This window comes from Octopus bimaculoides, chromosome 5 (assembly GCF_046866305.1).
Source record: "Octopus bimaculoides isolate indiv1 chromosome 5, ASM4686630v1, whole genome shotgun sequence".
Classification (NCBI taxonomy): domain Eukaryota; kingdom Metazoa; phylum Mollusca; class Cephalopoda; order Octopoda; family Octopodidae; genus Octopus; species Octopus bimaculoides.
Genome location: NC_142932.1, coordinates 89,062,898 through 89,078,738, shown reverse-complemented (window position 1 = coordinate 89,078,738; position 15,841 = coordinate 89,062,898). Strand labels below are relative to the sequence as shown.

The following is a 15,841-nucleotide window of genomic DNA, read 5'->3' as shown; positions in this document are numbered from 1 at the left end:
TAAAACAGTATACCAATTATCACAATACAATATCTGTCTTGTTATTTTTCATCCTCAGTGAACATTTTTAGAACATTTTATGCAGGACAAGCCTATGCTCTGTCAAACAACAATAATTCATGACAATTAAGTCTATCCCATATCCTACATTAATCAAGGCACTCCTGAACATTTAGTATGCACCCAAAGTAATGAGGTGTGGCATTAATTTCTCCACTCTGCACTTTATTTCAATCCAATTATACCCTAACCAAATACAGAACAAAATGTAAGCCTGCTTTCAATACTATTTACAGTTTATTATTTAGCTGATTTCATCATTTAACATCTATTGTGCATTTAAAATTATAACCAATTAATAATCCCCATATACCCACATTGCCATAATGATCCACATAACTAAATGCTCAGTGCTTTAATTCTATACATGCAGGGTTACACATGGTAATTGATCAGCTATTCATGTAGGATTCACTGAAAGGTAGACAACAATTAACAATTACAACTCTTAATTTTACTTCAACCCACCCGTACTGCTATCATATCAGCAATTACATATTTTACTCAATGTAACTTGAGTATACACCCACCATCACATTTCTCCCCCTACTTCTTCTGAGGTAAACTTTAATGCATGAAACTTATCGTTGTCCCTCAAACTTGGTCACGCATCGCAAAGTCACCTCCCACGATACTACTCCCCTCTCAATTGGAGGGGTTCTTACGTTAGTAACTCGATCTCACCAGAGCTGGTGCCACGTAAAAAGCAGCCAATACATACTATAGAGTAGTTGGCGTTAGAAAGGGCATCCATCCATCCATCCAGCATGGTAAACGGATGTTAAATGATTAAGTTTCACCTTTTTCTAATGTTCGAATATTTTGCTAATTTAAAAGAACTCGAGCTACAAAGCCATAAATAAAAGAAAGATTCCGTGAACTGTCCACTAATCCGGACACAATGCAAGCATAAAGAACAAAAAATGGAACAAATCTTACCAGTACGGCTAATATGCATCACTAAAAACTCACCGGCTTCAGTACTTTCTTCCATCGGCGTCTCTTCATTGGACTGGGCAATGTCGTTTTGTTCTTCATTTCCTGCTGTCTCTGCATCATCTTGAGGCATCTCACCGGAATACGCCTCAGACTGGTTCGCTGTATCTTCCCCACAGTCACCCACATACATATCGTCAGTGGTTTCTTCACAAGACATTATCGGACAGCCTAAAATTAAAATTTACCATATCGCTTTATATATTCAGGCAGTGGCACATAGAAACAGCTAATTTTGAGACTGGCCACGTGAAAAGACACGCGTGAGTGTGCACACATGAGAACGTAAAAGAAATATATCAAATTCATCTGACAACAGAAACCTCCAGAAAATAGTTTAAAATATGTCAGATGTACTTATGAGTTAATGTATGTAATGAGAAACGTGATAACTTAGATAAAGCACAGACATTAAAATTAAATTACACTCAGGCTGAGATAGAAAAAAAATTCATCTACTCAAAACATGGCCGACTTCATATTAAGACCTATATTAATACTTTTTTTTTGTATTAAAAATACAATTACATTTCATAAAAAGATTTTATATACAATAGAAAGAAGGTTCAGTTATCAGACAAAAAATTTGGATGGGGGAGGGGGATAAATGTACGAGTGGCTCTCGAAAATGTCATGGTTTTAACCAAATCGTATTGGCATTAAACGAATATTTAAAAAAAATGGAGACAAAAAGAAACAGTATTCTTATTCAGTAACTTTTGCTAAATAAAATTAAACTGAAATGCTCAATTTCTATTGAGAGAAGCATAGAGAAAATAATGAACTATGAATATAAAATGGCGGTACACAAGGACGGCGTGGTTTTACATGAAAACGGTTAAAACCAACGAAAACGACCAACACAGATGGTTTAAAATATACAGTTGAAAAAGAAATTGTTATTTTTTCCACGCTAGTTTTTTCACCAAACGCAATCAATAAGTTGGAGAATGAATTTAAATATTTAAGAAATCGGATTTTTAAACGTCCTTTTCAAATAAGCATTCACTTCCGTATACTATACTTTCTAAGTAGGAAGAAAAGAAACTACGAAGCTAGTCTAAAGTGATTAACTCTTGAAACTAGAGTAATAAGATAATCAATATATAAAATAAAAAAACCTTTCAATCTAAGGATATAGAACTGTATGAATGTGCGTTTATTTATTTATTTATATATATATATATATATATATATATATATATTAGGGATAAAATCCAAAATTACGGGTAAAAACTGAATTAAAATCAATTTATTAAAAATTAAATTTCACAGTATAAAATATATATAAATATATAGTATTAGGGAAAAAAATTATCTATCTACCTATATATATATGAAGTGGGGAAAACTGACCCTCGTGTGCCTTTTCTAGTTTTTAAACCAGGCCATCTATATTTTGTAGCCTGTTCAACTAATGTAGAGCAAAAGATGGTAGTGTAACTCTTTTTTCGAATTATATAATACATAGTTTTGAAAAGTGAGGAAAAGTAAAAACAAGGTATTAAATCAAATGCAAGGAATTTGATAACCCACAAGGATGGGAAAGGGAAATTAGTCAATATAAACTTTTAATACACTAATCCTTTTTTTTTCCTTCACATAACATATTTTTCCTACTGTACGAGTGTGTGTATGTACATATATATTTTTTATACTGTGAAGCTTAATTTAATTTTATTAAATTGATTTTAATTGAGTTTTTACCTGTAATTTTGGATTTTATCCCCAATATTATATATATATATATATATATATATCGGCGGATTTCATTACATTTTTTCTGAATTTTGTGTCCTGTATGAACAAAATAATTCTATAATTCATGACAGGTTCGTTACATGTCCCCTACTGAGCTTAGAAAGGCTCAATGAATGTTTTATAACATACATGTGATACTTTTTCTAGGAATTTATATGTCGGGGTTTGGTTCAAAGGTGTTATACATTTGGTAAACCTGTAAGTCGTAAACCCGAGATTTTGATATATGCAGTCAAAATAAAGTAAATTATAAGAAAATTAATTAGAAAAACACGGTCTGAAAGCAGTGTTACAGAGTGCGTGTATCACTACCGCAAACACACCCTAAATTCAAAATGGCCAGCCTAGCAGTCATTCCACATGAGGAAGACACCGGTGGTGTGTGTGTGTGTGTGTGTAAATTATTCCAAGTCAAAACTATGTGATTAAATGAAAATACCAAATTTACTAAAAAAAATTATACAATTCATGAAAATTTATAGAGTTGTGGGACGAATTTATTAAATAAAGAAGAAAAATTGAGCTGTTCGTGTGTCGCAAGGACACAACATGGATACAAATTTATATTTAAGCCAATATTTTCACTTTTACTAAAAGTCTTACTTTCTATGTTAATATTAATGCAAATCCTCAAAATCGTTTTACTAACTGAAACAAAAGAAATATATATTCATCTTTAACTTGAAATACATTTTATATGGTCTATTTTCTTTAAAAAATAGGCAAAGTCTTTTGATAGAAAAAAAGATTTCTTCGTAAATTCCTGTTTAAAAAATGTTATAAGAGAATACAAGCAGAAAAATATCTTTTCTATGATAAGCGATAATTTTTGGGGAGGGAAAATTTTTTTAAAAACCCAACACTTAAGTAGACGAAGGTTTCTTTTTAGAATTAAAATATATTATATAGTAAAATAACATGAAATAAAATCTCAAAAAATATATTGATACTACATGAAAAAAAGGAAAGAAAAAAAGAATATTAATGCTAACCTGTAATAACCTGTCAGTAATACTTTAAAATGGAAAAAGGAATAAATATATAAGATTGCCCTTGGAAATGAAACGTGACTAGAGAGAGAGAGAGTGTGCAAGTGAAGAAGGAGTAAGTAGAAAGATTATATAAGTGGGCTGCGAGAGTATGAGTGGAGGTAAGAGAGGATGACCGGCCTAGAGAGACGGACGATGTGCGCAGAATCTACACTTATCCAATCGCCGGCCGACGAGAAATTAGACAGGAAATATTCTTTCATGAATATGTATATAATGAAACCAAAGAATTGAGGAAAGTAGTAATATTCTGCGTCGGAAAAAGAGTGATGCGAGTAATTCAAAGTTTAATAAAATATATTATATGCCGAGAGGAAGAAGAGAAGAGAAGTCTTACATATATATGTGTGTATGTTTCAAAATAATTATATTTTTAGTTGGTAGGTTCAGTGGTCATGGACTTTGCGTTCTCTCTAACCGATATTGATGTCAAACGTAATCCTCGACAAGGCGTGATCATGTTTTATTTTTATTGATATAAGCAATGTTTGTGGGGGGGGGGGTCTATTCATAAAGACACGACTGGCATGACTCCACTGTAGGATGCTTATGTTAGAGTGAATGTAGGTTGTCATGAAGGGTCTAGGTCGCATATGGATGATGCTTGGCTGTGTAAACGAAAAGAAAATAGAAGAGTGGTATAATCTATGCAAACTCCATTGTTGTTGGACATAACAGCAAGTAGGTCATTGGTACAAGAGATGACTGTGTAAGCTTGAGTGAACTCCGGCACAGGCTGTGATAGAATGATCTGATAGAAAGCTGATCCAAGAGATGGATGGAACCCATAGGTAGGCATGAAAGAAGACACAGTCAAGTTTTGCTGATAATGAGGGTAACAACATTGCTTTTACCAACTCCCTTCGTAGCAAGTGCACATTAATATATGAAAAACGTTGCCAGTAGCGCCTGACTGACCCTCATGCCAGTGGCACATAAAAGCACCCACTACACTCTCGGAGTGGTTGGCATTAGGAAGGGCATCCAGCTGTAGAAACTCTGCCACATCAGATTGGAGCCTGGTGTAGCCATCTGGTTTCACCAGTCCTCAGTCAAACAGTCCAGCCCATGCCAGCATGGAAAGCGGATATTAAATGATGGTGATGATATATAGCTATGTGTAAGATGAATTAAATGTAGTTCACAAGAGAGAAGACTGTATGACTATAGGCATGTGGTGCACAAGGATGACAACAGCTGTTTAAAACTGTTCTGAGCACTCAAAGTGGATGGGTTGTTTTTGTGGAAGAGGAAGACTCAGAAAGACATTGGATGAAGTGTTGAAAACTGATCTTAAAATACCGAACCTCACGAGATGACATGACCTCAACAACTGGCAACATAAGTACTAGAGAAAACACTCTCACTATTCCAGCTATATTCACCATTTACTCCCTTCCACTTCTAGGGGTGCCCTCAACCTTTTTTTCTCTTGCTGTATTCACCTACTGCTCCCTCTACCTTTTTTATCTCACTATCCTCTCTGCATTGTCTCTTCGCCTAGAATACATTCTCTGCATTGACACTCTGCCTTTCAATCCTACCTATATAGGACCCGTCATCTCTTTCCTTCCTTGCTCTTAACTGAATTCACTCACTGCCAACCCACCCTCTGCCTTATTTTCTCTCCCCACCCTTTAATCTCTCCAACTTTTTCCTTCAATGATATTCTTAGGATCCTTACCTTTGCTCTCTGTTTCTCTTTCACGTTCCCTTCCACTCATACTTGTCCTAATAATGTGGTATATTCTTGGAACCCACAACTCACCTTATCAGCTCTACCCCTCTCTCTCTTTCTCACAAAAACCTGATACTAGTGCTTCATGTATCCCCTGGCCTATTTGTACTCCTAATCCCAATAATGTATTATTAGTCACTCTCTCTACTACTACCTTCCTTACAACTGTTCTTCTATTCATACCTCTTTCTGAACACCCCTTCTAGAATCATCACACTCTCTCTTCTGCAATCTTCTTCAGTATAAGGGCCCCTTTAAGATCTTTACTCTGGAAAGTTACAAAGAAACTTCAGTGTTATATTGGTGCTATAATAAAAAACATATAGAACACTCTATAAATCGAATGATGTTGGCTTAGTTTCTGAATATCAATTTTGCTCACTATGCATTGGTCATCCCAAGACAACTGTTCTGTGAAGCTATTATGAGAAAAAAATGAGGGTTATTTTTCCCACAATGACGTCACATAACAATTGATGAACAGTGGCATGCTGAGTGGTTTTCACTGGGAATTGGGTAATTTCATGCTATAGCTAGCTTCAAGACTGAGTACTGCACATGAATGTATGTGTAGTAACGCCTTGTCTCGTGCGCATGCGTAGTCATCAATATCCAAGTTTGGCGCCCTGATTCTTTCTCTTTTCTCGCCGGCCGGCGACGATGGCAGACGTCCAACAGCGGAGCTCTCTAACATGTCAGCACCAGAGCTTCACAAATAACTGCTGCCTATTTTCACCATAAATAAATATTGTTGTGTTGATAGTTCGGAGTCAGCGTTTCGTTGTTTCTTTCAGAATTTAATATAGGAAAGCAGGTGTATAACCAATTTCCTATATATGTATAATATATTGAAAATATTCCTTTATTTCATTTATATTGAGATCTACTTCTTTTATTGATACATGTGTGGTTAACTGTCTTATATATATATATATATATATATATGATTTTATGGTTCAGACAGAGTTTATCTGAGGAAGATTTTCTATACCTGAATGCCCTTCTTGTTGCCAACTCTCAATCATTTCCATGCAAGATAATATTTCCTCATGATCAGACATTTTCTTGCGGGATATTGGTAATGAATGACATTGAGAATTATTTTACAACTCGCATGTAATGCCAAGACAAGGAGACACAAACGTACATACATATATATATATGCACTTCTTTCAGTTTGTCTCCCACAATGATTTTGGTCAGCCCACGGCTATAGCAGAAAACACTTGTCCAAGGTACCATACAATGTAACTGAACTCAGAACCATATTTCTTACCAATTAGCCATACTTTCATATATATATATTACTTATACATAAGTAGTGTGTGTGTATATATATATATATATATATGTATGTATATGTATATGTGAAGGTAACAAACAAAGAGAAAGAATTCCTTCAAAGGGGTGTGTAAAACATCCAATTCACTGGTATGTTGATTGAATACCACAGAAATATGAGTATAATGCAAATTACAAACAATAAATTAAATAGAGATACAATTGACAATCCAATAATTTATTTATATTATAACATAATATACTATGAATATAATATAATATAACATAATTATTTAAGCAACCTAAAAAGCTAACAATTTGTTTAGACTTATATACATTATTTGATATATAAACTATTCAATTCCCTTATATATAAGTCACATCAGGGCAGTGGTTTGTAGATAGACAAAATTCCTTGTGAAAGAATTGCTGGATTGTATAAAAATTAATTCAAATGTCTATGTATTATCAGTGTGAGTGTTAGCCATTCAACTACATATCAATTACATTAAAAATTAAAAAGCAACAAAATTATAACAGACAAAATATCTAAGTAAGTAGAATCTACAACTATCGAAATATATATCTATATATCTCAAATAATATCAATCCAAACTCGTTTATGTCTAAGACAATATTTCGCTATTATAATAACATACAACAATAGTATATACGTATATAATTAAGTATCAGGGTCTTAATCTATAAACTGTAATAAAACAAGTAAAAAGATATAATGATAACTATATTTTTAATATATAACTCTTCTATTTATTTAAAGTTATTGATATAAAAAAGTTGTTTTTACAATCCAGCAATTCTTTCACAAGGAATTTCGTCTATCTACACACCATTGCCCTGAATCATATATAAGGGAATTGAATTGTTTATATATCAAAAATGTTAAGTCGAAACAAATTGTTGGCTTTTTTGGTTACTTAAATAATTGTTTATGTTATATTATATATTCATAGTATATTATGTTATAATATAAATAAATTATTGGATTGTCAATTGTATCCCTCTATTTAATTTATGTTATATGTGTGTGTGTAATTAATCATGGAACTAGATAGAGCTATAATAAAAAATCATGTAAATACCGTGTTAAAAAAAACCTTGGATAGAAAAGGTTGAATACTGCCTGTGGTACTCAAAACCACATCTGTAAATATGACATCCATTTTAGAAGTTTTGTTCTTATCAGCAAGAATTATTTTTTTTTACATCATGAGAATTTAGAAACTAATCTAGATCACCCTCATATTGCAGTCTTTATAGTTCTCTCTCTTAGCTTTTATAGCTCTGCTCTGTCTGCTATCTGTCTATTGCCTCTATGTATATCATAGTATCCAGCATGGTAGGAGCATGCACTGGATGAGGTTATCTGCAAAAACTTAGAAGTGTGTATTTTTTATTACTTGCCAGTTTCAACAGTGGACTTGTCTAAGCATAATTATTGACACAAACTCTGACTACCTCAATGACTCTATCCATTTCTCTACTAAAAAATACACTTATTCCACCCATTCCACAACTGCCTGATAAACCCCCAAAAAATTTCCACTAGTATTCCTTGTTCATGAGGAATCTGGCTGAGGCTCTCCTTTCTTTCATCTCTTATATACTGCACACACATACATGCTTCTGCTAAAGTATCTTTACAATCTCTCAAGATCTACCTTTCATTATGTCGATGTTGGTGTTGGTAGTTGTAAAGAATTCTGTGTCTGAATGAAAGAGAGTTGTTGCTGATAGTAATGGTTGTCTTTCTTTTTAAATCTATTTTCTGCACCTAAAATAAAGACTTGGTGTTGTGGTCATTTGATGATAGTCCAGTACTCACACCGGGTCATCCTACTAGCATGCATAAGTACCAACATGGTGTTAGACTCATAAACACAGGCTTTTCATTGTTTTTGTGACTGTTATGATTTTAAAAAATCTTTGGCGGGGTTCTTCATATTACCAACCACTTTACTGCATGCACAACATAAATTTTATCATGCCACCTACATGACAGTCTCTCAGGACTAAAGTGTCACTCCTATACTCTTGTCAGTTTTTAATTTAGACTTACTTTCCATTCTTTTAGACAGCATGTCTCTGTGTAGTTAAGACAATCATTCTGGTAAATTGCTGAATTTATTCAGATTGTTTACATTCCTAGATGAGTTGCTTTTGCTACAACTATGAAGTCATGTCTCTCCAAACTTTTGGGTTTCTTTGGATTGTTCAAATTTCTAGAAAATGTTTCACCACTACAACTGTGAAGCCAAATCTCTCCATGAAGTATAGAAGGGGGTGAATGTTCTAACTATATAAAACAATCATTATGGTCTGTTGTAATAGGTCAAAAGATTGTCTTAGGCATTAAGAGAGGGTGTTTCATGGCACTGAGTAAGAGGGAGAGGAATTTAGAAGTCAAACTGTTAGTTTAGGCTGTAAAACAAATTGTGACTTCATATACTTGTAAGAAAGGGAAGGCATGTGTCCAGCTTTTTAATGTTATCAATATTATTATATGATAAATTTCTACTGCAGTTTCTATAAATTAACATTCGATAATTATACTTTTATATTAACTTATTTTTGTCAGCATTTACACATTTCTATAAAACCTCTGCATTAGCATATTACCTCATATCCAGTATACAAAAACAAGAGCCACACTCCAAAGAGGAAGAGTGCTTCCTTCCAATCATATGCCTTTTCTTACAGAGACAGACTCACAGCATTTGCTCTTACTACAGCACCAATATATATAGCCATGGTGTGTACTTCATGCTCATAACATTTTGCCTTTGACATTTATTCTTCTTTGGTATAACACCCTTTTCCTGAAAAAACATTATTGCTTCTTCTCCAGCTTTACATACACCAACTAATTCATGAAATTCAGTGTTAAAGAGTTGTTTTTGTCTTGATTTAAGACAAAAAGAAATAAATATGGTTTGCTGCACTTGTTCAAAGAACATAGGCAGGAAACAGATGACAGGTGGATAACAACAGATGCATACAATAACGTTAATCCCATGGAAACAGACAACTTCAGCTTCCTGTATGTCAGCAATAGAGGTTTCCGATTGGCTGAAATTTCATAACTTAAAGGCTTGTAACTTTTTTTAATATTAATTTCTAGAGAAAATAATGTAACTTAAATATTTTACATTTTTTGCTGATGTGTAAGGAGTGTGTGTATGCATATACACTCTACCATTTGTCTGTATGTCGAGGAAGAGTGCAAGATGAAGTGAGTCTGTGTTCTTGCTATTCAGTGTAGTTTCATGTTGCATTTTGTATTTAGTTCCATTAAAATTCTATCATTAACCTAAGTATCAACTATCTAAGTACTAATAAAGCATGAAATTGCTTAACTTGAGAGGTAGAATAAGAACCAGTATTAAGTCAGATGGAGGTTGGTCATAAGCAATATCTCTTGCACATCTACAAAAATAGCATATGTTTACAAACACTAGATTTATTATGTTACGACATATCCTTGTTATCAATGAACAAACACTTACTCATATAATATTTTTCTTACACATATTTAATATATAAATATCAAAATATAATTACAACTGTGGTATATCATAGAATTTAACCAGCTCAATAATATAATTTCGTTGTGTTAATCAGGTAATGTTTTCTGCTCTTTGTAGCCACATGAAGTACTATGCTGTCAAAGCTTGTCATCTTTCCTCTCTTTAGCTATGCTTCTCACACCTACTCCAGCTACATTCCTTATTTCCTGTTTCTGAATACATCTGATTGTATATATGTGTGTATAACCATTACTGCGTCAGCAAATCTCCATCCAACCCATGCTAGCAAGGAAAACCAGATGTAAAATGAATAAATGTACTTGAACTGGTGCCACATAAACACACCTGTGCCAGTGCTGTGTGAAAGTACGTTCATTAAAGTGGTTGGCGTTAGGAAGTGCATCCAGCTGTAGAAATCAAGCCTAAACTGACATGGAGCCAGAACAGCTCTTCAGCTAGCCAGCTGGTCAAAACTGTCCAACCCATACTAGCATGGAAAATGGATGTTAAATGATGATGATGAAATATGCTTATATATGGTGATATCTTTCAGTTGTAGAACAACTTGGGGAAGTAGCATAATATTGCTGATTTCTATGGTTTCAATCAATATGCCCAAGAGAAAATGAGATGTTTGAGAGGGTATATGAAAAAGACATTTGAAGGAAAGAATTAAAACAACTAAAGCTGTATTTAACGTCCATCATATTGTGGAGGCGCAATGGCCCAGTGGTTAAGGCAGTGGACTTGCAGTCATAGGATCGCGGTTTCGATTCCCAGACTGGGCGTTATGAGTGTTTATTGAGCGAAAACACCTAAAGCTCCATGAGGCTCCGGCAGGGGATGGTGGCGAACCCTGCTGTACTCTTTCACCACAACTTTCTCTCACTCTTACTTCTTGTTTCTGTTGTGCCTGTAATTCAAAGGGCCAGCCTTGTCGCATTGTGTCACGCTGAATATCCTAGAGAACTACGTTAAGGGTACACGTGTCTGTGGAGTGCTCAGCCACTTGCACATTAATTTCACGAGCAAGCTGTTCCGTTGATCAGATCAACTGAAACCCTCGACGTTGTAAGCGACGGAGTGCCAACAGCAACAATTGCATAGCACAACTGAAAGAAATATTTGCTATTAACCAAAATGTTAATGAATGCCTACAAAAAGAAATTATTTTCTATATATAGGTGCTGGCATGGCTGTGTGGTAAGAAGCTTGCTTCCCAATCACATGGTTTTGGGTTCAGTCCCACTGCATGGCACCTTTGGCAAGTTCTACTATAGCCTCAGGTCAACCAAAGCTTTGTGAGTGGATTTGGTAGATGGAAACTGAAAGAAGCCCGTCATATATATATATTCTTTTATTCTACTACTTGTTTCAGTCATTTGACTGCAGCCATGCTGGAGCACCACCTTAAGGGGTTTTAGTCGAACAAATTGACCCCAGGGCTTATTCATTGTACAACAATGAATAACAGCACCATCCAAGCGGGATTACTGCCAGAGCAGCTGTCTGGCTCCCATAAAAAGCACCATTTGAGCATGATCATTACCAGCGTCGCCTTACTGGTACTTATGCCAGTGGCACGCGAACAAAACATTTGAGCGAGGTCGTTGCCAGTGCCGCTGGACTGACTCCTGTGCAGGTGGCACGTAAAAAACATCATTTGAGCGTGGCCGTTGCCAGTACCGCCAGACTGGCCCTCATGTCCGTGGCACGTAAAAAGCACCCACTACATTCTCGGAGTGGTTGATGTTAGGAAGGGCATCCAGCTGTATAAACTCTGCCAGATCAGATTGGAGCCTGATGCAGCCATTTGGTTCGCCAGTCCTCAGTCAAATCGTCCAACCCATGCTAGCATGGAAAGTGGATGTTAAACGATGATGATATACGACAGGCTTCTTTCAGTTTGCCTACCAAATCCACTCACAAGGCTTTGGTTGGCCCAAGGCTATAGTAAAAAACACTTGTCCAAAGTGTCACAGTGGGACTGAACCTGGAACCATATGGTTGGGAAGCAAGCTTCTTACAACACAGCCACGCCTGCACCTATATCATCATCGTCCATCATTTTGAATCTGGGTTTTATCCTTGTTAACGGGGATGGCCAGATCTACCTCAATGCCATAGCAACTACCTTCACAACATCTCGCCTGGTTTTGGGCGTCCTCCTTCTCAAGCCAACCCTCCCAATCTCCTATTTTATCTGTTCCCTCCACATTTTCCTCAGTCTACTTCACTTTCGCTGTCCAGTCACCCTCCTCAGAACATGTTCCTCATTCTTCAACACATGCCCATACCACCACACTCCATTTGCCCTTGCTAGCCGTTCCACTGATTCCTCCAGCCAGTGTTCTTTCAAGTCTTCAGTCCTCTTATCAGCTTCACACCACACATTTCTCTCACCATTGCTCTCTCAGTCCTTCTCAAAATTGCCATCTCTCTCTCTCTCTCTAAAACACCAGGTTTCACTGCCATACAGCATTGCAGCTCTCACACAACTCCTATAGACCTTTACTTTCATCTTCAGTGTGTGTGTGTGTGTGTATCTTTATGTCTGTGTTTGTCTCCCCCATCACTGCTTGACAACTGATGTTGGTGTTTACATCTCCGTAACCTGGCGGTTTGGCAAACGAGGCCAATAGAATAAGTACTAGGCTTTAAAAATAAGTCTTGGAGTTGATTTGTTCGACTAAACCGTTCAAGGTAGTGCTTCAGCATAGCTGCAGTCAGATGACTGAAACAAGTAAAAAAAAATAGGTCAATATTTGGTCACCATTATAACCACCAATATGAAAGTATTGTTATATATCTTGTGGGTTGTTCAGAGAGGTGCCACACACTTAATTAACGTTATAAAAACAGTAGGTTGGATTAAAAGTACAGGAGAAAAACCTGGAGAATTTTGCTTAGAAATCATTCATAATAAAAAATTTAGACTCATTAACTTCAGTAACTACCGAGACAACATGGTGGACAGTCAGGCAACAAAATTAGTGACAACCAATTCTTTGGTGGATAGATATAAAATAAACACCAGCATATACAACCTAATATGAAGGAATTCTTGTGAAACAAGTTGACTTGCCCAACAATCTTTAACACATAGTGCAAACTATATTACATAAACAGATCTTTCCCTACTAACTCCATCACAAGAAATAATCAAATTTTTTTTTTAATTGCATGCTGATCAAACCACAACGAAATCAATCATTGCTGCAGAGAGAAATGTCTTTGTCATAACCCATAAACAAAAATAAATTCCAGTTCTGTTAACAAGCTTCATCAATTTTCGTTTTTTTTTTTTGACGCTTGTAGGGGTTGGACAATTACTGAGGCATTATCTTACAAACAAATGCTCTACTTGTTACTAATCCTTATCCGTTTTCCAAATAATGCAGAGCTAGGATGATTTAATGGGAATGTCAACATGTTACTGCTTTTGCTTAAAGTTTCATGCAAAGGCAAATCTTCTTTCAGTTTATCAATATTGATAGGGGACAACAGGAGAGGTTTAGCAATTGTGGTTCTCACACGGTATCCAGCTTTACGGATCTCGCAATGAACAGTTTTTGTTGACACAGGATTGGCAAGATGATGGTTTAACTCTGCTGCTACTTTTCACTATCCTGCAGTCCTTCTCTGTGAGTTTTGCTTTCTGTCCAGAATTATGCTAGCCAGAGTTGGTTTCACCTTGGCTTTGGAATGCCAATGTGATTTTAGAGACCGCACTTCTCGAAACATTAAAAATTCAGCAATTTTAGTGACCAAAGCTCCTGCCAACAATGCTCCAACAATTAGTCCTCTTTGGAAATCAGATAGGTCATGCATTTTAACTTATTTAAATATACATATATATAAAGACGATCCTCCGGAGACGGTCTCACAAAACAAACTATTTGTTAAGGCAATTTCCGTAAAAATTTCTTTAATTTTTTTTAGCTGATCATTGAAAAACATAGTCGCACACTCACAGATTCATAGTACCCTCATTGTTTTTCATGCCCTGAGCGAGTTGAACAGTGAAACACACTCACTCACACACACATACATAAATACACAGACATGTTTTATGCTTCCACGAATCGTTTGTTCGTGTATTTTTTTTTTATGTATGTATGTGTTTATATGTGTATGCATGTATATTTGTGTAAGTATATGTATGTGTTTATGTGCATGTATGTATTGTATTAGGTCTGTCTAAGAACTGAAAAAAAAACTTTAAAGACATTTTTTTAAATTACGGAAAATACCTAACAAATAGTTCGTTCTGTGAGACCATATGCATGTATGTATGTGTGTGTGTATATATAATATATAAAGTGAATCTTTTCTAGGAATATATGTATGTCGATGTCTGGATTCCCCACACAACAAAGGCATTATACATTTTGTAGACCTGTAAATATGCAGGTACGAATAATAAACCCACCGTCAATTGAGATTATGAAATATGTAGTCGATATCGAATAAATTATGAGAAAAATAATAATAAAAACACGGTTTGGAAGCAATGTTTGAAAGTGCGTGTGTTACCGTTGAAGACATTGCTGGTAATATATAAAAATTAGTCCAAGTTAAAATGATAAACAAAGTAAGGAAAAACATTGTATTTACGAATAAAATATAGATTACTAAAATTCGAAGAGACTTGTCGAATAAATTTATTATGATAAAAAAAAATTTTTTAAGAGTTGTTCTTGTGTGGCAAGGACACAACGTGGATAGAGAACGAATTCATATTAAGTCAATATTTTCAATTTGGGGAGAGTGAAAACATTTTCAAAAATCCAACACTCGTTTTAGAATTAAAATATGACATTACAGTAAAAATAACATGAAATTAAATATAATTCTAAACTATATATATGCACTATATGAAAGGGAAAGAAAACGGAAAGTCGATGCTAACCTGTCAGGAATACTTTAAAATGGAAAAGAAATAATCTATGAGATCGCTGTTGCTATGAAACGTACCGTCAGAGAGAGAGAGAAAAAAAAACTTAAGAGAAAATATGAGTGAAGAAAGAAGGATAAATTATGTAAAAAGACTATGTAAATTAGTGAAAATATGAGTGGAGGTGAGGAGGGTGACCGGCCTATAGAGAAGGGCGATGTGCGCAGAATCTACACTTATTTAATCACCGGCTGACAAGAAATTAGACAGGAAGTTTGCTTTCTTGAATATGGACATTAAAATTTAAATAAAGCTATGGAATTGAGGAAACTAGTCATGTTCTGCGTCAGGAAAAAATGATGCCAGTAATTAAAAGTTCAATGAAATAAACTGTCTGCCGAGAAGAGACGAAAGTTTAATATATATATATATATATATATATATGTGTGTGTGTGTGTTCCATAGTAATTATACTTTCATTTGGTAGGTCAGTGACCATGGCTTTTACAAC

The 15,841-nt window shown here is 35.1% G+C and overlaps 1 protein-coding gene across 3 annotated transcripts in view; it reads right to left on the bottom strand.

Annotated features, from left to right (window-relative positions):
* Nucleotides 1–15,553, bottom strand: part of LOC106869127 (uncharacterized) — a 31,670-nt gene extending 16,117 nt beyond the window's left edge. Inside the window, exons 1-2 of one of the 3 annotated variants that reach the window (XM_089352566.1) lie at nt 15,346–15,553; nt 1,033–1,227 (exon numbers count right to left, since the gene is read on the bottom strand). In XM_089352566.1, coding sequence (XP_089208692.1) covers nt 1,033–1,216 — 184 coding nt within the window. In that variant the 5' untranslated portion in view covers nt 1,217–1,227; nt 15,346–15,553. Of the gene's footprint in view, nt 1–1,032; nt 1,228–3,809; nt 3,913–4,203; nt 4,341–15,345 lie in introns of those variants that run through there. The other 2 variants (XM_089352567.1, XM_014914690.3) reach the window with 2 other exon arrangements.
* Nucleotides 15,554–15,841: the final 288 nt, after the last annotated feature.